This window comes from Simochromis diagramma, unplaced genomic scaffold, assembly GCF_900408965.1.
Source record: "Simochromis diagramma unplaced genomic scaffold, fSimDia1.1 OVJJ01000366.1, whole genome shotgun sequence".
Classification (NCBI taxonomy): Eukaryota; Metazoa; Chordata; class Actinopteri; order Cichliformes; family Cichlidae; genus Simochromis; species Simochromis diagramma.
The window spans coordinates 833,471-853,661 of NW_024386970.1; the positions used below are offsets into that span (position 1 = coordinate 833,471).

Consider the following 20,191-nt stretch of genomic DNA (forward strand, 5'->3'; position numbering starts at 1 on the left):
AAAAAACATGACATCTTTAAGCCACCGGGAAATAGTAGGACACTTAACAGACTTCCAATGCAACAATATTAGACGTCTCGCTAGTAGGGATGTGAAGGCTATAATGTCCTTATGTGTGGAATCAAGTGTAAGTGAGCGAACAGGAATCCCAAATACAGCAATCAGAGGACAAGGATGAAGAGTTACCCCAAGAACAGTTGACATAATAGCAAAATACCCTGTCCAGAAACCTTGTAGCTCAGGACACAGAAAAAACATGTGGCCGAGGTGACAAGGAGAACCGTGGCATTTATCACATTTATTTTCCACTTCTGGATACAATTCAGAAAGTCTAGACATAGAAAAATGCGCCCTGTGTATGACCTTAAATTGAATAAGTCCAAGACGAGCACAGGAGGTGGAAGATCGTACTCTCGCTATAGCCTGTTCCCAAGACTCCTCATGTATTCGAATTCCCAGTTCTTCTTCCCATGTACACTTAAGCTTAACATTAGAGTGGTTACTAAAAGACAGAATAGCATCATAGAGTTTCGAAATGGTTCCTCTGTGATGAGGAATAAATGATAACGTAGCTTCCCACTGCTGTTCTGGAGGTAAAGAGGGGAAATTTGGGAAACACTTGGCAACAAAATTTCGAATTTGAAAATAGCGAAACAAATGGGTCATAGGGAGATCATAACGAGAAGACAAGTTGGGAAAACTATCGAAAACACCATCCATATATAAATGTTTGGACTGTTTTATACCCTTGTCACACCACACTGAGAATGTCGAGTCCAAAAGTGAAGGGGGAAACAAATGGTTGTCGCTTAGAGGACCCGAGGAAGACAGCATTACAAAATTAAAGTGACGTCTAAACTGAAACCAGATTTTGAGTGTGTTAAGAACCACCTGATTATCAGTGTACAGAGAGGGTCTCACAGGTAAAGAGGAATAGAGCAAAGCCGGTAAAGAAGAGCCCTTACATGATGATAGCTCCAATTTACACCACGAGGAACCAGAAGATTTTAGCCAGTAGCAAAGTTTATGGATGTGAGCGGCCCAGTAGTAGACTAAAAAATTAGGTAATGCAAGTCCTCCACTAAATCTGCATCGCTGCAGCAAAGTTTTAGAGACCCTAGGTGGCTTCCCTCCCCAAATGAAAGAACCAATAATCTTGGAACCAAGTTCAGCTTTTGGCACTTTGCACCAAATCATTTTCCTGCAAGTTGTTTCAACAGGTGTCGTTACAGCGATGAAGGGAACAGCTTTGAGCGGGGAGGTCGTTCTTTGGTTTCACGTGAAATCTGAGCTGCAGTGTTCAGGACAGCTGTGAGAAGAGCTGGCGACGTTTAAGTCTGACTTGACACCGCCACAGGAGGTTGGACCGACTTGTTTCATACGCTGTAACGCAGATGTTTGAAGGATCTTTGAGGTGTTTGTGAGGTTCTGCCAGAAAAGGGTGGTTTGAGTGTTTTAACACAAAGAACAAAATGTTTCCAAGACTGCAAAGCGTCCAGACTTCCACTCATTTATCTTTGAAACAGTTGAAATTCAGAGACGTGCAGAACAAACAAAGCTAAATCTTCCAGCTGTTTGGGTTGATCACACACAGCACAGAGCGAAGGATGAGCCTTCGAGGCAGCACTCTTTCATACAGGAAGTGCGGATTTTGTTAACTCCCTGAATTTGGTATTGATTAATGTTTGTTTGACAAAAGTTAAAATCAACACGTTGTGTTTCCTCTTCAGGATGATTCTAATCAGTCTTGTTGTTCCTCCAGTTGTGTCACCACACTGCGCAGTTTATCCAGCAGCACTGCACAGGAGAAAATATCAAGACTGTAATAATGAACAGAAACTTCAGTCTCACCGTGACAGTAATCACATGTACTCAGTCACAGAGTAACTGAACTCACCTCCAGCTGATGGCCTCTGGAAGCCGTCGTAGGCCCGGCACTCGTTGATCAGCTGTCCCAGTTCTGCAGGACAGTCATCAGGAAGCGGCTCTTGATACTTCTCTTCATACACCTCCTGATAAATTTTTTCATCTGAAAAACCTACGAGACATTTGAAGACACGTCAGGAGGAGAAGTCGATGGAGAGGACTCCAAATCTTAGTTTAAATCTGCAGTGAGTGTAGTTTAGATACAAACCTTCAAAAGGATTCTTACAGGTTACAATTTCCCACAGGATGATTCCAAAACTGAAACAAGTTCAAAAGGAAATTTGATCATTTGACAAACCACAGCAGGTCTGAAATCAGTAAAGTGTTCTGAGGTCAGCCAGGAGCTGTTTTCACACAAACCCCCAACCAGAGGAGTCTCGCTCCGATGGCACATGTAAGTCACCTCTACATCAGCTTCACTTTCAGACCCACAAGCTAAGTCCATCTTTTAGAAAGTTTATGAATGAGGGCCTTTGAGCACACCTCTGTGGACCCACAGCCGTGGGGTCTCACCTGTACATCTCCCACTCTTTGCAGTAGCTGAAGCTGGCGTCGTGGAACTTCTCGGGACAGTGGTAGCACAGCGACCTCACGGCTCTGTCCTCCGTCTGCCTTTTCAGAGACGTCTCTGTTTTCGACAGCCTGAAACCTCCCAGCTGGAAACAACAACCAAACCGTCACATGAAGCAAATATGTTCAGCTGCAAGGAATCCCAGCATGCATTGCCTTCAGTACCTTGACGGTGTAGTCTTTAGTCACCAGGAACTTGCTGCTGTTGATGGACCCGTGAACCCTCCATTTTTCCTCTGTGTTGTGCAGTCTAAGATACGACAGGTAAACTCATCATCACCAACATGACTCTATGAACGACACGGTCACCGTGAAGCTGCCCAACTCTAAAGAAGATGCAATGATTTGCAGACCTCAAACTTTGCTCACAGAACTCAGAAAACATATCGAAGGTTTCAGCTGAGAAACTTTACAATGCAAAGAAAAAGTATTGGCTCATTTTGAACTTGAGGGCAGGAACATATCTCCTAAAAGTCGGGCCGTGTTTCCCGCTGTGTAGAGTTCCTCTTCTTTTAACAACAGCCTGTAACTTTGTGTGAACTGAGGCTGCCGTACTTCTGGGAGAGGAACACTCCCGGGTCTCCTTCGTTCTGTGTTTGGTTTCACGATGCTCCAGATGTTCTCAGCTGGTAGGCCGCTTCGCCACCTGCACTCTTCTACTGAGAAGCCGTGTTGTTGGAACGGATGCAGTCTGTGGTTCAGCATCATCCTGCAGAAACATAAAGGCCTTCCCTGGACGGAGCATATGTTGCTCTAAAGCCTGTATATACCTTTCAGCATTGATGGAGCCTCTCCAGATGTGCCAGCTGCCAGTTTCGTTGATACGATCCCCAACCCATCAGAGACGCAGGCACTGATAACGAGCGGGATGGTCCCTCGCCTCTTCATTAACCCGATTAGGTGCAAAATGTTCCTCCATCTTTTCCTCATAGCACCACTTACTGTTCCAGCCTCCAACTTTTTCTGTGTGCTGTTGTAGATAAAATAACTCTGACCCTGATGAGATCTGCAGATCGTTGCCTTCTGTCTTCATTTACATTTTACACAGGGTCCCAACTTGTTTGGAGTTTAGGTTAGAATCTGTAATAAAGCAGACACACTGACCGATAGAGTCCTCGTGCTGCATCCAAACACATGTGAGCTTTCCTGATCCAGGTCAGAGTGAGGTCAGAGTCCAGAACCTGGCGAAGACTTCCTTTCTCACAGTACTCCATGATGATGAAGAACTGAGGCTTGGGTCCTACAGGCAGACACAAGGACAAGTTATTACAGGTTTGTCACTGAGTGTATTTATCTGTGATGTTTTCACGTATTTATATGTGGGGATAGCGTGTAACAGACACTCTGGTCCACCGTGAGGATCCCCCCCTGACGTGGACACGCATGCTTCGGTTGCAGTACCAGCAGGGGGAGATAATGTACAGGGTGGGCCATTTATATGGATACACCGTAATAACATGGGAATGGTTGGTGATATTAAAGTCCTGTTTGTGGCACATTAGTATATGTGAGGGGGCAAACTCCTCAAGATGGGTGGTGACCATGGTGGCCATTTAGAAGTCGGCCATCTTGGATACAACTTTTGTTTTTTCAATAGGAAGAGGGCCATGTGACACATCAAACTTATTGGTAATGTCACAAGAAAAACAATGGTGTGCTTGGTTTCAACGTAAGTTTATTCTTTCATGAGTTATTTACAAGTTTCTGACCACTTATAAAATGTGCTGCCCATTGTGTTGGATTGTCAATGCAACCCTCTTCTCCCACTCTTCACACACTGATAGCAACACCGCAGGAGAAATGCCAGCACAGGCATCCAGGTGCTGCACATCTTGTATCTTCACACCATAGACAATTGCCTTCAGATGACCCCAAAGATAAAAGTCTAAGGGGGTCAGATCGGGAGACCTTGGGGGCCATTCAGCTGGCCCACGACGACCAATCCGCTTTCCAGGAAACTGTTCATCTAGGAATGCTCGGACCTGGCACCCATAATGTGGTGGTGCACCATCTTGCTGGAAAAACTCAGGGAACGTGCCAGCTTCAGTGCATAAAGAGGGAAGCACATCATCATGTAGCCATTTCAAATATCCAGTGGCCTCGAGGTTTCCAATAATTTGGATGTGTCACATGGCTACAGGGGGATCACACTCCTCAGCTTCCCTGGGAAAGTCTATGCCAGGGTGCTGGAAAGGAGAGTTTGTCCGCTAGTCGAACCTCGGATACAGGAGGAACAATGCGGTTTTCGTCCTGGTCGTGGAACACTTGACCAGCTCTTTATCCTCTCGAGGATACTTGAGGGTGCATGGGAGTTTGCCCAACCAGTCTACATGTGTTTTATGGACTTGGAGAAGGCATTCGACCGTGTCCCTCGGGGTGTCCTGTGGGAGGTGCTGTGGGAGTATTGGGTGTATGGCCCATTGCTACGGGCCATTCGTTCCCTATACAACAGGGGTGTCAAACTCAAATACACAGTGGGCCAAAATTCAAAACTGGAACAAAGTCGCGGGCTAACATTAATATTTATGGAAAAAAATACTTCCTCCAGATATAAGAATGAATCTTTTCTTATGGACTCAAACAAGTTTTGCTGAAAAACTGAATATGGAACAAGCAAAGCTTAATACTAAACAATATATATATTAGCTGTATAATACCAGTAGGCCAGCTCTAATAGTAATTTGGCATGGCTCCGCGGGCCAAATGTAATTAAGCTGCGGGCCAAATTTGGCCCACGGGCCAGAGTTTGACACCTATGCTATACAACCTTTGCAAGAGCTTGGTTCGCATTGCCGGTAATAAGTCGGACTCGTTCCCGGTGGGTGATGGGCTCCGCCAAGCTGCCCTTTGTCACCGGTTCTGTTCATAATTTTTATGGACAGGATTTCTAGGCGCAGCCAAGTGGCGGAGGGCTTTCACTTCGGTGGCCTCAGAATCTCATCTCTGATTTTTGCAGATGATGTGGTTCTGTTGGCTTCATCGGGTGAGGGCCTCCAGCTCGCACTGGAACGGTTCGCAGTCGAGTGTGAAGCAGCGGGAATGAGGATCAGCACCTCCAAATCTGAGGCCATGGTTCTCAGCCGGAAAAGGGTGGAGTGCCCACTCCGGGTCGGGGATGAGTTCCTGCCCCAAGTGGAGGAGTTCAAGTATCTCGGGGTCTTGTTCGCGAGTGATGGGAGAAGGGAGCCGGAGATCGACAGACGGATCGGGGCTGCAGCTGCAGTAATGCGGACGCTGCACCGGTCCGTCGTGGTGAAGAGGGAGCTGAGTGTAAAAGCGAAGCTCTCAATTTATCGGTCGATCTACGTCCCTACCCTCACCTATGGCCACGAGCTGTGGGTAGTGACTGAAAGAACGAGATCGCAGATACAAGCGGCAGAAATGAGCTTCCTCCGAAGGGTGGCTGGCCTCTCCCTTAGAGATAGGGTGAGAAGTTCGGCCATCCGGGAGGGGCTCAGAGTAGAGCCGCTGCTGCTCCACATTGAAAGGAGCCAGCTGAGGTGGTTCGGGCATCTGACAAGGATGCCCCCTGGGCACCTCCTGGGTGAGGTGTTACAGGCATGTCCCACCGGGAGGAGGCCCCGGGGCAGACCCAGGACACGCTGGAGAGATTATATCGCTCGGCTGGCCTGGGAGCGCCTTGGTGTTCCCCTGGATAAGCTAGAGGAGGTGGCTGGGGAGAGAGAGGTCTGGGCCTCTCTGCTTAGGCTGCTGCCCCCGCGACCCGGCCTCGGATAAAGCGGATGAAGATGGATGGATGGATGGGTGTCACATGGCCCTCTTCCTATTGAAAAAACAAAAGTTGTATCCAAGATGGCCGACTTCTAAATGGCCACCATGGTCACCACCCATCTTGAGGAGTTTGCCCCCTCACATATACTAATGTGCCACAAACAGGACTTTAATATCACCAACCATTCCCATGTTATTACCGTGTATCCATATAAATGGCCCACCCTGTAGTTCAAGCCAAGAAATCACTGGTGACCAAGCAAGCTATGAAGTCCGTTCCTTCTGTGCCAGGTATGACTAAGCTGATGAAATGTGTTAGTATTGTCTGTCAGTTCCTGTTTTCATTTTAGGGTTAGCCCCTGCTGTGGATTTCTGTTTTCATCTGTCCTTCTTTCTTTTTTGAACCCTCCTTATCTACGTGTAAAGTCTTGGCTGACGCTCTCGTTTTCATGCGCTGCAGTTAATTTTTCAGGTTTGGCTCAAATACAAGTGCTCGTTCCAAAAAATATGCACCTCTGTGTTCACACGCTCACCGTTCTCATCCTGGATGCAGATTCCAAACATTCGCAGGATGTTGGGCGACTCAAACTGCTTCATGGTGTCGACTTCCTTGTTGAAAATAGACTTCACGTCTCTGGATGTGGAGAAAATGTTTGATGGCAGTGAATACAGCAGGACACAGAGAGCACTGGGAGCCTGAGCTGGAACAGCATATAAGTGAATGTGTGTGTTATTTTCTAATGGGAAGGACTATTTTCCTGTGTTTCTTCCCAGTATGGGGCTGAACTGTGGCACTGACCGTGCACTGGTGTTCATGGGGTCGAGGTATCTCTTGATGGCCACTGGGAATCCCTGATATTCTCCTTTGTAGAGCTCGCAGCTCGCTGTTGTCTTGAAGGGCTTTTTGGGATGTTGATACTTCAGTTCATCTGGTTTAATCTGTCGCACAGCCACGCTGCTGAAACTGGGCTTATTCACTGTGAACAAAAAAGATAAAGACTCCAATGATAAATCCCACTTTCTCAACATAAGATGTGTGTTTTGTCAGTAAGTCACCATTCACAGACTTGTTTATGACACAACTCTGCGCAGGGCCGCTCAGCGATGTCGTACTCACACATCTGCACCACTTTGTCCAGCTGTCTCAGTATGGTGTTGGTTTTCTCCTGCTGCTCTTTCATGTAGTCCATCAGCACTGAAGAACAGAGAGAAACACAAACTCTGAGTCTGGTCCAAACGCTCTAACAGGATTTATTCTAAGTGTGGAAACACTGAGAGGAACAGAATCCGCTTTGGTGAACCAGGATCAAAACACTAAAGAGCTCTGCTTGAACGTCTCTAAAGACAAATTCAGTTTCTCCTCACATTTGGTCATCTCCGTGTCGTCCTCCTTCCCGTCCATTTCGTCTTCTGTCTCTCTCTGTCTAAACACCTCGTACAGCATCTTGCTCTGCTCTGATTGCAGAGCTAGACACAGGGCCTGGTAAGCATCGTTGAGCCGCTCGCTCACCGTATCAAACTCTTCTCCGTGGCTGCCCGATTTCAGGATGCGCTCCACCAAGTTGGCTGCCGTGTATTTTTCAATTAGCCTCTGTGTTGACTCCAGAGTTAGGGTCAGCTCCCCGACAGCTTTCTTTACCTCTGGAGAGAACTCTGTGATGGACTTCACCACATCCTCGAGGGCTTTGACTCGGATCGAAATCCGCTGGCAGCGCTTTTTGTTGGCCTTCACGTTTTCAGCCAGGGTGTAAATCCCTGAGAAGGTGGACCAGATGGGCTCTAAAGTGTCCATGGTGAGCTGAAGAGACAGAGAGGACAGTTTATACCAGGAAATGCAACACATTGCTCCCTCAACTATGAAGTGATCGCTTGAATGTTTGGTGAAGTTAAATTGTAAAAAGCAACGGCAGAATTCAGGGTAATGTTCATCAAGGAAAGAGAGTTTTTTGTCCTGTTTCTCCTCCAACCAGTCGCAGCAGATGGCCCTGCCCCTCCCTCACCCTGGTTCTGCCGGAGGTTTCTTCCTGTTAAAAGAGAGTTTTTCCTTCCTGCTGTTGCTAAATGGTCAAACAGCTGTGCAGATGTAAGAAAACCACTCATCATTGAGACTAAAGATGAAAAATCTGTCTTCTGTTTAACTCTGTGTATGCATAGAAAATAAAAACCTTTTTAAACCTTTTTTTGTTCAGCACTAACAGCTTTTAATCAGTCAGTGTTTAACTGGTGATTCTCCACATTTAGTTTTAACTCTTGATGAACACTCGTGGCTCTCATCTCATTCCCTGCGACACGGCTTCAGCTTCAGAGCCAGAGTCAGCCAGAGTTTCTCAACAGGAAGACAGTCTGCAAGCTAAACTACGAAACAGGATGTGAATGAAACACAATTACCAACACGCACAATACAAGGAAACACAAAGGGAGGAGGACATCAGCCTCAAAAAGACCCACCGAGAAATGATTTTTCAAATCAAAGTCCAAGTAGCTCAAACCAGGGACCATGACAAGGTTCACATGATGTAGAAAGCAGTAGTTTATACCTCCATGCTCTGTTTATCGGTTCTTTCTTTATGTTTGCCCGGCCTCCCCGTGCACTGACAACGCTCCATCGGTTTTATTTTGGTAAGTGTTCAGTTTTACTTTCCCCGGTCTTGTTCCCTGATGTTCCCTTTCTCCCTAGTTTGCTTGTTTGTGTTAATAGCACATTTCTACCCTGTTACCAGCGTTATCCCAGCCTTTGTTATGTGTCTGCCTCAGCTTCAGTGATTACCTCGCCTAGAATAAAAAGCCATTTTCAGTTGATGCCTGTTCGCCCATCAGTCTGCATTTGGGGTCCTCATCCACCATCTAACCTGACACCTTTCCTCTCAAAGGAAAAGTCTGAAATTAAAGTCTCAGCATCATAACCGCTCATGGGTGTGTCCTCTGCAGCTACCTCTCAAACACAAAACCTCAGAAAGCCTCCACAGGTGATCCACACACAAAAAAATCACCAAGCTCAGGAAATCAGGAAGCTTTTTAGGTGAATTTTCAAACGAGTGTCTTAACTGAGTCATCAAATGAAAAAGACCAGCTGTGAGCAAAGAGGAGAAGCAGGAGAAAGACGGTTTACCTGTCAGGTAAAGTCTTCTCTTCTTCACACGGCAGTCTGCTGTTGGAGCAGACTCTTCAGCCTGCTGCTCTGCCTCTTTGCCTTCTGTTCCTGTCTGTCAGTTAAAGGCCACGCCCCCAACAGTCAGTTTTATCCAGGAAGCAGAAACTGTGCATAGCTGCACTTTATCCACACACTTCCTCAGTTTTCCATCATGGAAGTGTGTGCATGACACAGGAGGGACATTTTTGACTCGTTTATCAGACCTTCACTGTGGCTGAATCCAAACAGCTCTGCCAAAACAGAAACCAGACAAAAGCTTCTTCCCCATCTGTCAGTGTGAACGAGTAGATTCACTCTCACTGAAACATTTCTGAACCAAATCTGAATCTGCAACAATGCAGGAGTGCTCTACACTTCCACGTGCATTCATACATACATGTGTAGAGTATCTATGTGTAGTATTTTGCAAGGAAACAGTATTTTACTTCTAAAAAAAACTCGTCCACTGCAAGTATAGACTGTATATAAAAGAAGTGAGGCAGATGCAGAAAGGCCTTAACCCTCATAATGTCCTCCTGATTTCCATACACCTGTGGTCCTCAGGGGACAAAAATGTCCCCATCTGGTTGGATTGATACTTAATTAATATGAAGTGGATTTCCCCCCACTTTTAATTAGAACTTAATTCAAACATTTTTAAACATTTTTTTATTCCATTTCAAATTTAAGTCTGATAAAAACCTCATAAAAATGAATTTTTTCTTTGTTTTCGGGTAAACAATAAATTAAATCATCAGTTATCATGAGGATCGTTTCACAACCAGAGTCGGTCGCTTTAACAGATGATCACAGACGGGTTTATGTCAAAGTTAATTTAGAAAGCTGTTTTTAAACTACTTCAAGATTTTTACTGGCAGCACATAATCACACCTGTGGTCCTCTGGGCTCAAAAATGACCCTGTTTGCTTTGACTGTTTATAAAGCAACAAGTATAAAATATCATCGATCTCTGTGTTTCAAGGTTTTATTCAACTTTATTCCAACTCATTGCCTGACAGTTTTCTATATTTTGGCATGGTAGGAACACCAGGGCATGAGTCTGAGTGAAGGCAAACTTTCATGAGGACAAAGGCGTGTCCATATTTGACCCAAGTGCAGGAGGAAGCTCAGGTTTATTCCTCTGCACTGGTCCCATCATGGACAGCTTTCTTTCTGCAGTTGCAGGCCAAGGGTCATATACAGTAAACAAGCTGTTACAGGTGATTGTTTTCTTTTGGAAACCTGCAATGTTAGGGACAACTCGCGTGTCCTGACTGCAGGACAGACGGTTTGCCATCGCACACTAGCATGTTCCATGTACAGCTGGACCTGCATCACATGCTGCCCATGTTTTTATCTCACAGTTCCCTGGTTTACTTGGATGTTCTGTTGGAGGGGACAGAGTCCTCTGAAGAGGACTTGGTGCTCATACAGTCACATCAGTACCAGGATCTTACATCACAGCAGGAGAAACACCCACTTGTTCCATACACCTCAAATGGGAGCACGTTTGTGTCATGAACGACGATCATCTATTGTGTCTTTATCATGAAATTATATCCTTTTGGTGCTTCTATGATTAATCTTCTGTCACCTTTAAAACTTCTCTACCAGACTCAGGATGTCATAAACTGGCCGTAGCGACTCTGCTGGATGCGCGGCAGTAAGAATCAACACACCCACATATGCCTACAGCTGCATTCGGTCCATTTTTCTTCCTCTCTCGTTGTCCCTCCTTGTTCGTCATTGAGTTGGCTGTAGAGCAGGTCATCTGCTAATTGGATGGTTGTTGGTTCAATCTCTGTGTGCTCTAGTCTGGAGTTCTTACCAAGGTGTCCTTGGGCAAGTTACTGAACCCCAACTTGGTCTCTGATGCATCCATTGGCATGTGAACGTTACAAAGCAGAATACAAGCAGAATACACTGTGTGTAATGCTTTCAGTACTCGAGTAGAAAAGCCACTGAAGGAGTATGGGACCTGGCACATGTGCTTGGACTGTGGTAGATCATCTTTCTCTGAGGCACATGAGAGAGTCAGGCATCGTCTGTCACTGGGAAGGATAGAAGACCAGATCAGTGTTTCCTCACATTACTGCAAATATTCCTCTGTCTCAGCTGACTCCTCTTTCTTGCTTGATTCTTTGTCTTCATCATCATTGAAATAGAAGATGTGCAGTCCTCTGACACATCTTCTATTTCAGTTTCACATTCTGAAAATTCAAGAAACTTCAAGAAGCCCAGTCACTTTCTTTCCAAGCTCCTCAGACTACCATGTCCTGGATGCCTGAGAACCTGCTTGAACATAGTTCAGATTCTTCATCGCTTTCCTTCACTTCATAGCCTTCTTCCACTTCTGCAGGTGGGTGATGTGCTTTTTCAGAGAAAGGGTAGCATGTGCTCTAAATATTGACAATATTTTCTTTATCTTCTAACCCTGGATCTTCCTGAACATTGATTCTTCCTCCTCATTATACTAGAGGACAATATGTGCTTTGTTCTACTGCTCATTGCTTTGCACAACATGGTAAAAAAAAGTATGCTCACAAATCTCCAGTGCAATGGAGGCTTGTGAGCTACTTTCTGTGTATGTATTATTGTAGGGTCTACCTTACAATATGAAGCACCTTGATGCGACTGTTGTTGTGTTATATTATTCAACCTTTCAGGTTTGTTCTGGGAGGCTCAGGAAAGCCAGCAGGCTGCCCTGAGTATCCTCTACTTAACTCAAGTGACTCCTGGAGGCAGGCGAGGTTTGCATGAAATAAAAAGCTTTTTATCTGTTGAGGTCATTTTGTTTAATAGTAACAACAGAAATCCCTCTGGTGTCTTTTCATGAAGACGTTTAAGTGCCGGGCTCGGGTGTGGCTGTGCAGTGCGCTGCTTCTGGGACATAGTGACTCATGCAGACGTTAACCACGGTCGCTTAGCTGGGAGACATAAACAGGAAGCGGGAGCTACTTTCATTTTCTTGTGGTGCTCTGACAGCAAACTCCTGTGAAGAAGAGCAACTTTATCTCAGAGGTAAACGGTTTTTCTGCATTTTTCTGCTCTTTGCTCACAGCTGGTCTGTTTTTGGACAGTACTCCCCGGATTATGGCGGAGTTACACTTTTGCTGTCTGTTTGTTTCAGCCTCTCTCAGTGAAACAGAGGAAAGCACAAAGCCAGAAAGCTCGTGTTTGGTGAAAAAGCGTTTGTCCGTATTTAAACCGCAGAAAGTGGCTTGTTGGCCTTTAATATGCGATGTCTGTGAAGGTTCTCAGTCAATATGCGATGTATTCCGAGCTGAACTGGGACAAAAAAATCCGCGCTGGTGTTTTTGCTCCACGTGGCACACGGTGACGTAACGAACCAGCAGCTGGATGCTGACGTCTTAACGCTGCTCGCCTGTGGAGCTGAAAGTTGAGGGTTCGACTCCTGACTGTGTTTTACACACTTCATTCTGTTTGCTCACCACGTTACTTTCACCTTCCTCGCCTCTTCCTCACTTCTCCACAGCTGGAGCAGCTACAGCCTGCTGTGACTGGGAGGCCCCGTTACTGGTTGTTGCCAGCTGTTACTGGTTGTTGCTTTTCCTGCTGATCGCGGTGCAGCAGCTAACGGCCGCTAACCTGTCGTTCATTCCACACATTCTCAGCATCTATTTTTAGTTTCTATTGTTTTCTCTCAGATTATCAGCTCCATCTTTTCGCCACTTCTTTTGCGAGTGAGTGCACAGCGAAGTTAGGGGCGGGGTCTGTCACATAAAAGAGATTTCTTTGGACAATCCAGTGTCAGTAATGAGAATGAAACAACGGGATGCTGTTAGGTGCCCGGTATGCCACATTACCAGTTGAGCTCTGAATGTTTCTCTCATGAATGATATCAGTTCATCTGAGCTCCAAACATTATTCCTGTGGGCAGACGCTGCAATCAGTGTTTGGCAAAGTCACTTTTAAATGTGTTTATTTATCCAGTTAAAGTCTGTAAAGTCTCACTGACATTAAAATGTCTTTCTTAAGAGAGACGTGGCCAAGAGGGCTGCAGAAACTGCAGCAAGTCTAACAATAGTTCTGTAAAGATATTTTAATCCGCCAAAAAGAACCAGGGTGGTTATAATGTAGGTGAAATAACACAGTCATTGTAAAAAAGCAAAGGTCATTTCTTTATAACCCCTTTGTAAATCCTGTTCACTAAACTCTACTTACCAAGTAAACACATTACAGATAAAACCTCTGGGACCCCGCGACAGGTGAAAATCCATCAAGTAGAAACCATATGTTAATTTTATTATTTGTAAGCCATAAAAACCCTCTCCACACTCTTATAAACCCTAATATGTCCCTGTTATTAGTTTTTTAGACTATAAAATGCTTATTTTATCACAAAAATAATTACATTTTAAAAAGGTAAAAATACCCAGGCCTACGGGCCACAGAAACCTGGGATATAAGGACATTTCTGCTGTAGCCTATAAATTTATAAGTTCAAGTTCAAAGTTTATTCACCACATGCAGTGGCAGGTTGCCCTGCAGTGGAATGAACCCGCCCCCCCGACCTTACACACACAACACAGACATCACATGGGGATACAAGTCAGAGAACGGTTGCATTACAGAAAACCACTGAAATGTACACTACAATGGGAAAGGTACAAGAGGAAAAAAAGAGACCTCTGCTCATGCTGGGCTACAGGAGGACGGCATGAGAACAGGAAACAAAAAAACTCCTCTGCACAGAAAAGCACATAAATGTCCACAGCACAACATTATGGAGCACGTGACCAGCAACAGGGTTGGGTAGGGGATGAGGAGTAATCCCAGGCAACACAGCAGCCATCCTGCCACTGTGCCGACTCTCCAGCGTGGGCCCAGACCCGCCTCGTGTTCCCAGGAGGCAACAAGCATCGAAGGCGTTGGAAGGGGAGGGGGGATGTGTGAGTGCTTATCAGTGTAAGTGTATGTGTGTGCGTGTCCATAGTTCAGACAGTGTCCTTCGCCCTATCAGGCTAATTAAACAATAGTAGAAAATAGTAGAATAGTCGTCACACAGTCGTTATCAGGGAGTTGTTGTTCGGCTCCAGCCTTGGGCCTGAGCAGCTGGCGCCGTGGTGTCCGCATGTTGATGTTGTTGATTTCTCCTTTATGCGAGCAGCTCAGAATTTCAAGCTACTCTTTAGCACTCAGACACTGGTCTCTCAATCTCCCGTTGTAGAGCTGCGAGTCTCCCCATGATGGTATCAAACTTCTGTTCCATGGTGTTGTCATTCTTGTGATTCTGAGACCTCACAACTGCAGTGAGCCGTTCTGCGATGTGATCCAACTTTCGCTCAAGGGTCTCATTTTGAGCAGGCCTCTCTTTGATGTATCCCATCAAACGCTCAATGGTGTTATTTTGAGTCTTCACGGCAGCTGCAAGCGTCTCCAAGGTGTTAACCATGCTGGGTTCGTTGTGAGAGGTCGCGCCTCGTCCCATCGCTTCAATTCCAGCAGGCAGCCTTGGGTTTGAGCAGCCGGTTCCGCTCTCTTATTTCTCCGATAAGTCAGGGCCAAGCCAGCTCCGATCAGCAAGAACCCTGTTATCATGGTTCCGAATAGGTAGATATCTTCAGCGTCCTCGATCGACATTCCCGCCAGGCACAAGACCCTCCAGTTCTGCCACCTGTCCATCGTGTATCCGGCAGGGAAAGTCCCTCCAGGGCACTCAGGCTCTCCCGAGCCCAGACTTCTCGTTGAGAAAAGGGTGTCAATAGCATTCAGAGACCAGTTGATCAAATCCATAATTCTCTTTAGGTTTTAGAGAACGACAGTGAGAGACTGTTCGAGGGAAAGTAATGCACACGAGACAGGACAAGGACACACGAGGCTAAGCAGGGAAGATAAGGGGAAGGAGGAGAGGAGAAAAAGTGCGACCGCCTTCGCTGAGAGCCAAACGAGCCAAACAGATAAATTCATGATGTAGCGAGTCCACAAAAGGCAAATCTGTGTGGTTTTTGTGTGTGGATCAACACTGGAGAGTAATCCAAGTAATCTTGATTTGTCTTTGAGAGGTAGCTGCAAAGACATGAAGGCGTGATGCCAAAGATGAAGGAGCAACAAACTAAGACTTACTGAGACGTGAGAGGAAGGACTAAAAACCTACTTTGTTACACACCATGTAATATTGTCATAGTTGCTGGCTTTGGTCCCAGGCTTTCAGCTACATGTTTGACTCAAAAGTATCTTTCCTTTTCACAAGTGAGGAGAGAGTGGAGCTGTAGACAGATGGGTTGGTGAGGGGTCTGCAGGACTAAGTGGGTGAGGAGCTCTGAGCAGCTCAGAGCAGAGACACGACTCTTTCACATTAAAAGAAGCCAGTTGAGTTCAGTAGGACGCCTCCTGAGCATTGAAGCATTGATGGATGTACTTTGATTTGTTGCATTTTTCCTGTTATAAACTGTCCTCTCTGTCTCTTCAGCTCATCATGGAAACGGTAAAGCCCTTCTTTTCTGCTGCCACAAACATCTACAAGCTGGCTAAAAAGGTGAAGGCCAACAAAAAGCGCTGCCAGCGGATTTCGATCCGAGTCAAAGCCCTCGAGGATGTGGTAAAGTCCATCACAGAGTTCTCTCCAGAGGTAAAGAAAGCTGTCGGGGAGCTGACCCTAACTCTGGAGTCAACACAGAGGCTAATTGAAAAATACACGGCAGCCAACTTGGTGGAGCGCATCCTGAAATCGGGCAGCCACGGAGAAGAGTTTGATACGGTGAGCGAGCGGCTCAACGATGCTTACCAGGCCCTGTGTCTAGCTCTGCAATCAGAGCAGAGCAAGATGCTGTACGAGGTGTTTAGACAGAGAGAGACAGAAGACGAAATGGACGGGAAGGAGGACGACACGGAGATGACCAAATGTGAGGAGAAACTGAATTTGTCTTTAGAGACGTTCAAGCAGAGCTCTTTAGTGTTTTGATCCTGGTTCACCAAAGCGGATTCTGTTCCTCTCAGTGTTTCCACACTTAGAATAAATCCTGTTAGAGCGTTTGGACCAGACTCAGAGTTTGTGTTTCTCTCTGTTCTTCAGTGCTGATGGACTACATGAAAGAGCAGCAGGAGAAAACCAACACCATACTGAGACAGCTGGACAAAGTGGTGCAGATGTGTGAGTACGACATCGCTGAGCGGCCCTGCGCAGAGTTGTGTCATAAACAAGTCTGTGAATGGTGACTTACTGACAAAACACACATCTTATGTTGAGAAAGTGGGATTTATCATTGGAGTCTTTATCTTTTTTGTTCACAGTGAATAAGCCCAGTTTCAGCAGCGTGGCTGTGCGACAGATTAAACCAGATGAACTGAAGTATCAACATCCCAAAAAGCCCTTCAAGACAACAGCGAGCTGCGAGCTCTACAAAGGAGAATATCAGGGATTCCCAGTGGCCATCAAGAGATACCTCGACCCCATGAACACCAGTGCACGGTCAGTGCCACAGTTCAGCCCCATACTGGGAAGAAACACAGGAAAATAGTCCTTCCCATTAGAAAATAACACACACATTCACTTATATGCTGTTCCAGCTCAGGCTCCCAGTGCTCTCTGTGTCCTGCTGTATTCACTGCCATCAAACATTTTCTCCACATCCAGAGACGTGAAGTCTATTTTCAACAAGGAAGTCGACACCATGAAGCAGTTTGAGTCGCCCAACATCCTGCGAATGTTTGGAATCTGCATCCAGGATGAGAACGGTGAGCGTGTGAACACAGAGGTCTGCGTGTCCATGTCGGGGGGGGGGATCCTCACGGTGGACCAGAGTGTCTGTTACACGCTATCCCCACATATAAATACGTGAAAACATCACAGATAAATACACTCAGTGACAAACCTGTAATAACTTGTCCTTGTGTCTGCCTGTAGGACCCAAGCCTCAGTTCTTCATCATCATGGAGTACTGTGAGAAAGGAAGTCTTCGCCAGGTTCTGGACTCTGACCTCACTCTGACCTGGATCAGGAAAGCTCACATGTGTTTGGATGCAGCACGAGGACTCTATCGGTCAGTGTGTCTGCTTTATTACAGATTCTAACCTAAACTCCAAACAAGTTGGGACCCTGTGTAAAATGTAAATGAAGACAGAAGGCAACGATCTGCAGATCTCATCAGGGTCAGAGTTATTTTATCTACAACAGCACACAGAAAAAGTTGGAGGCTGGAACAGTAAGTGGTGCTATGAGGAAAAGATGGAGGAACATTTTGCACCTAATCGGGTTAATGAAGAGGCGAGGGACCATCCCGCTCGTTATCAGTGCCTGCGTCTCTGATGGGTTGGGGATCGTATCAACGAAACTGGCAGCTGGCACATCTGGAGAGGCTCCATCAATGCTGAAAGGTATATACAGGCTTTAGAGCAACATATGCTCCGTCCAGGGAAGGCCTTTATGTTTCTGCAGGATGATGCTGAACCACAGACTGCATCCGTTCCAACAGCACGGCTTCTCAGTAGAAGAGTGCAGGTGGCTAAGCGGCCTACCAGCTGAGAACATCTGGAGCATCGTGAAACCAAACACAGAACGAAGGAGACCCGGGAGTGTTCCTCTCCCAGAAGTACGGCAGCCTCAGTTCACACAAAGTTACAGGCTGTTGTTAAAAGAAGAGGAACTCTACACAGCGGGAAACACGGCCCGACTTTTAGGAGATATGTTCCTGCCCTCAAGTTCAAAATGAGCCAATACTTTTTCTTTGCATTGTAAAGTTTCTCAGCTGAAACCTTCGATATGTTTTCTGAGTTCTGTGAGCAAAGTTTGAGGTCTGCAAATCATTGCATCTTCTTTAGAGTTGGGCAGCTTCACGGTGACCGTGTCGTTCATAGAGTCATGTTGGTGATGATGAGTTTACCTGTCGTATCTTAGACTGCACAACACAGAGGAAAAATGGAGGGTTCACGGGTCCATCAACAGCAGCAAGTTCCTGGTGACTAAAGACTACACCGTCAAGGTACTGAAGGCAATGCATGCTGGGATTCCTTGCAGCTGAACATATTTGCTTCATGTGACGGTTTGGTTGTTGTTTCCAGCTGGGAGGTTTCAGGCTGTCGAAAACAGAGACGTCTCTGAAAAGGCAGACGGAGGACAGAGCCGTGAGGTCGCTGTGCTACCACTGTCCCGAGAAGTTCCACGACGCCAGCTTCAGCTACTGCAAAGAGTGGGAGATGTACAGGTGAGACCCCACGGCTGTGGGTCCACAGAGGTGTGCTCAAAGGCCCTCATTCATAAACTTTCTAAAAGATGGACTTAGCTTGTGGGTCTGAAAGTGAAGCTGATGTAGAGGTGACTTACATGTGCCATCGGAGCGAGACTCCTCTGGTTGGGGGTTTGTGTGAAAACAGCTCCTGGCTGACCTCAGAACACTTTACTGATTTCAGACCTGCTGTGGTTTGTCAAATGATCAAATTTCCTTTTGAACTTGTTTCAGTTTTGGAATCATCCTGTGGGAAATTGTAACCTGTAAGAATCCTTTTGAAGGTTTGTATCTAAACTACACTCACTGCAGATTTAAACTAAGATTTGGAGTCCTCTCCATCGACTTCTCCTCCTGACGTGTCTTCAAATGTCTCGTAGGTTTTTCAGATGAAAAAATTTATCAGGAGGTGTATGAAGAGAAGTATCAAGAGCCGCTTCCTGATGACTGTCCTGCAGAACTGGGACAGCTGATCAACGAGTGCCGGGCCTACGACGGCTTCCAGAGGCCATCAGCTGGAGGTGAGTTCAGTTACTCTGTGACTGAGTACATGTGATTACTGTCACGGTGAGACTGAAGTTTCTGTTCATTATTACAGTCTTGATATTTTCTCCTGTGCAGTGCTGCTGGATAAACTGCGCAGTGTGGTGACACAACTGGAGGAACAACAAGACTGATTAGAATCACCCTGAAGAGGAAACACAACTCGGAATAAAACAGGAAGATAACTGTCAGGATCCGTGGGCGTTGACGTTAATATTTTAGTTTTTCTCATTATTGTATTTTCTACATATTCTGTTCTTTATCTGGCGTGCCAGAAAGCACTCTTGCCTTCATTCCACAAATGAAGGCAAGAAGCCTTCATGTCCCCAATGTTTTATTAGCTCTAAATCAGTGTTGGTCAAGTTACTTGAAAAAAGTAATCAGTAACTAATTACTGATTACTTCCTCAAAAAAGTAATCCCATTACTTTACTGATTACTTATTTTCAAAAGTAATTAATTACTTAGCTACTTTTTAAAAACACGATTTACAACCTGAATAGGTGATAAAGCGATAGATCTTTCAGCCCAATTCTACTTTTTCTGCATAATCCATCATACAAAATGTAATCAAATGGAAAAGTCTCTTTTTTTTAAAAACTTGTTTTATTAGTTTTAATCTTTTAACTTTATGCATCAAGCAAAAATTTAATTATATGCAACATTCTCTGCACGCTCATACTCTCTGCCGCACTCGATATATGATCCACTGTTGATCTGCACACAGCTGTTGTCACGAACGTCGCACTCGCTTACGTCACTGTCATGAGACATTCTCGCAAAAAAACCACGGTTTTAGTAACGCAGTAACGCAGCGTTCCTACGGAAAAGTAACGGTAATCTAATTACCGATTTTGTAATAGTAATCCCTTACTTTACTCGTTACTTGAAAAAAGTAATCAGATTACAGTAACGCGTTGCCCATCTCTGCTCTAAACAGAGCGTCCAGGCCAGGGGCGGAGCGTGGGGGTGGCTTACTGGGCTTAAGCCCGGGTTGTTTTGTCAGAAGCCCGGGGTCTTTTGGAGTGTAATTTTTTCATAGTTAGATGCCTGGCTGACAACTGTATAAAACAAAAAGTACACACAATATTCAAAGCACATAGTGC

The 20,191-nt window shown here is 45.6% G+C and overlaps 2 protein-coding genes across 4 annotated transcripts; one reads left to right on the forward strand and one right to left on the reverse strand.

The window, feature by feature from the left end:
- Positions 1 to 1,494: 1,494 nt before the first annotated feature.
- Positions 1,495 to 9,437, reverse strand: LOC120737843 (mixed lineage kinase domain-like protein). Of its 2 annotated transcripts, XM_040038735.1 has the most exons (11): positions 9,338 to 9,437; positions 7,594 to 8,026; positions 7,346 to 7,423; positions 7,028 to 7,205; positions 6,762 to 6,862; positions 3,601 to 3,736; positions 2,662 to 2,746; positions 2,440 to 2,582; positions 2,135 to 2,184; positions 1,898 to 2,038; positions 1,495 to 1,797 (listed from the first exon to the last, which is right to left on the reverse strand). In XM_040038735.1, exons 2-11 carry the CDS (start codon positions 8,018 to 8,020, stop codon positions 1,742 to 1,744), a joined length of 1,395 nt encoding a protein of 464 aa, XP_039894669.1. In that variant the 5' UTR covers positions 8,021 to 8,026; positions 9,338 to 9,437; the 3' UTR covers positions 1,495 to 1,741. The 2 variants fall into 2 exon arrangements, with proteins under 2 accessions (XP_039894669.1, XP_039894668.1); XM_040038734.1 differs by lacking the exon at positions 9,338 to 9,437 and having other exon boundaries at positions 7,594 to 8,199.
- LOC120737844 (mixed lineage kinase domain-like protein) lies at positions 8,726 to 19,433 on the forward strand. 2 transcript variants are annotated; one of them, XM_040038737.1, is made up of 11 exons: positions 8,726 to 8,847; positions 15,792 to 16,224; positions 16,395 to 16,472; positions 16,613 to 16,790; positions 16,956 to 17,056; positions 17,226 to 17,361; positions 18,216 to 18,300; positions 18,380 to 18,522; positions 18,778 to 18,827; positions 18,924 to 19,064; positions 19,165 to 19,433. In XM_040038737.1, exons 2-11 carry the CDS (start codon positions 15,798 to 15,800, stop codon positions 19,218 to 19,220), a joined length of 1,395 nt encoding a protein of 464 aa, XP_039894671.1. In that variant the 5' UTR covers positions 8,726 to 8,847; positions 15,792 to 15,797; the 3' UTR covers positions 19,221 to 19,433. The 2 variants fall into 2 exon arrangements, with proteins under 2 accessions (XP_039894671.1, XP_039894670.1); XM_040038736.1 differs by lacking the exon at positions 8,726 to 8,847 and adding an exon at positions 12,029 to 12,379.
- Positions 19,434 to 20,191: the final 758 nt, after the last annotated feature.

Excerpts from the sequence above, each read along its gene's own strand:
- LOC120737843 (XM_040038734.1), bottom strand. The coding sequence starts at position 8,071 with ATGTGTTGCATTTCCTGGTATAAACTGTCCTCTCTGTCTCTTCAGCTC. Across the intron at positions 2,185-2,439 it reads AAAGAGTGGGAGATGTACAG|TTTTGGAATCATCCTGTGGG; the intron begins GTGAGACCCCAC and ends AACTTGTTTCAG. Across the intron at positions 2,039-2,134 it reads CTGTAAGAATCCTTTTGAAG|GTTTTTCAGATGAAAAAATT; the intron begins GTTTGTATCTAA and ends AATGTCTCGTAG.
- LOC120737844 (XM_040038737.1), top strand. The coding sequence starts at position 15,798 with ATGGAAACGGTAAAGCCCTTCTTTTCTGCTGCCACAAACATCTACAAG. Across the intron at positions 18,301-18,379 it reads CTAAAGACTACACCGTCAAG|CTGGGAGGTTTCAGGCTGTC; the intron begins GTACTGAAGGCA and ends TGTTGTTTCCAG. Across the intron at positions 19,065-19,164 it reads CCAGAGGCCATCAGCTGGAG|TGCTGCTGGATAAACTGCGC; the intron begins GTGAGTTCAGTT and ends TCTCCTGTGCAG.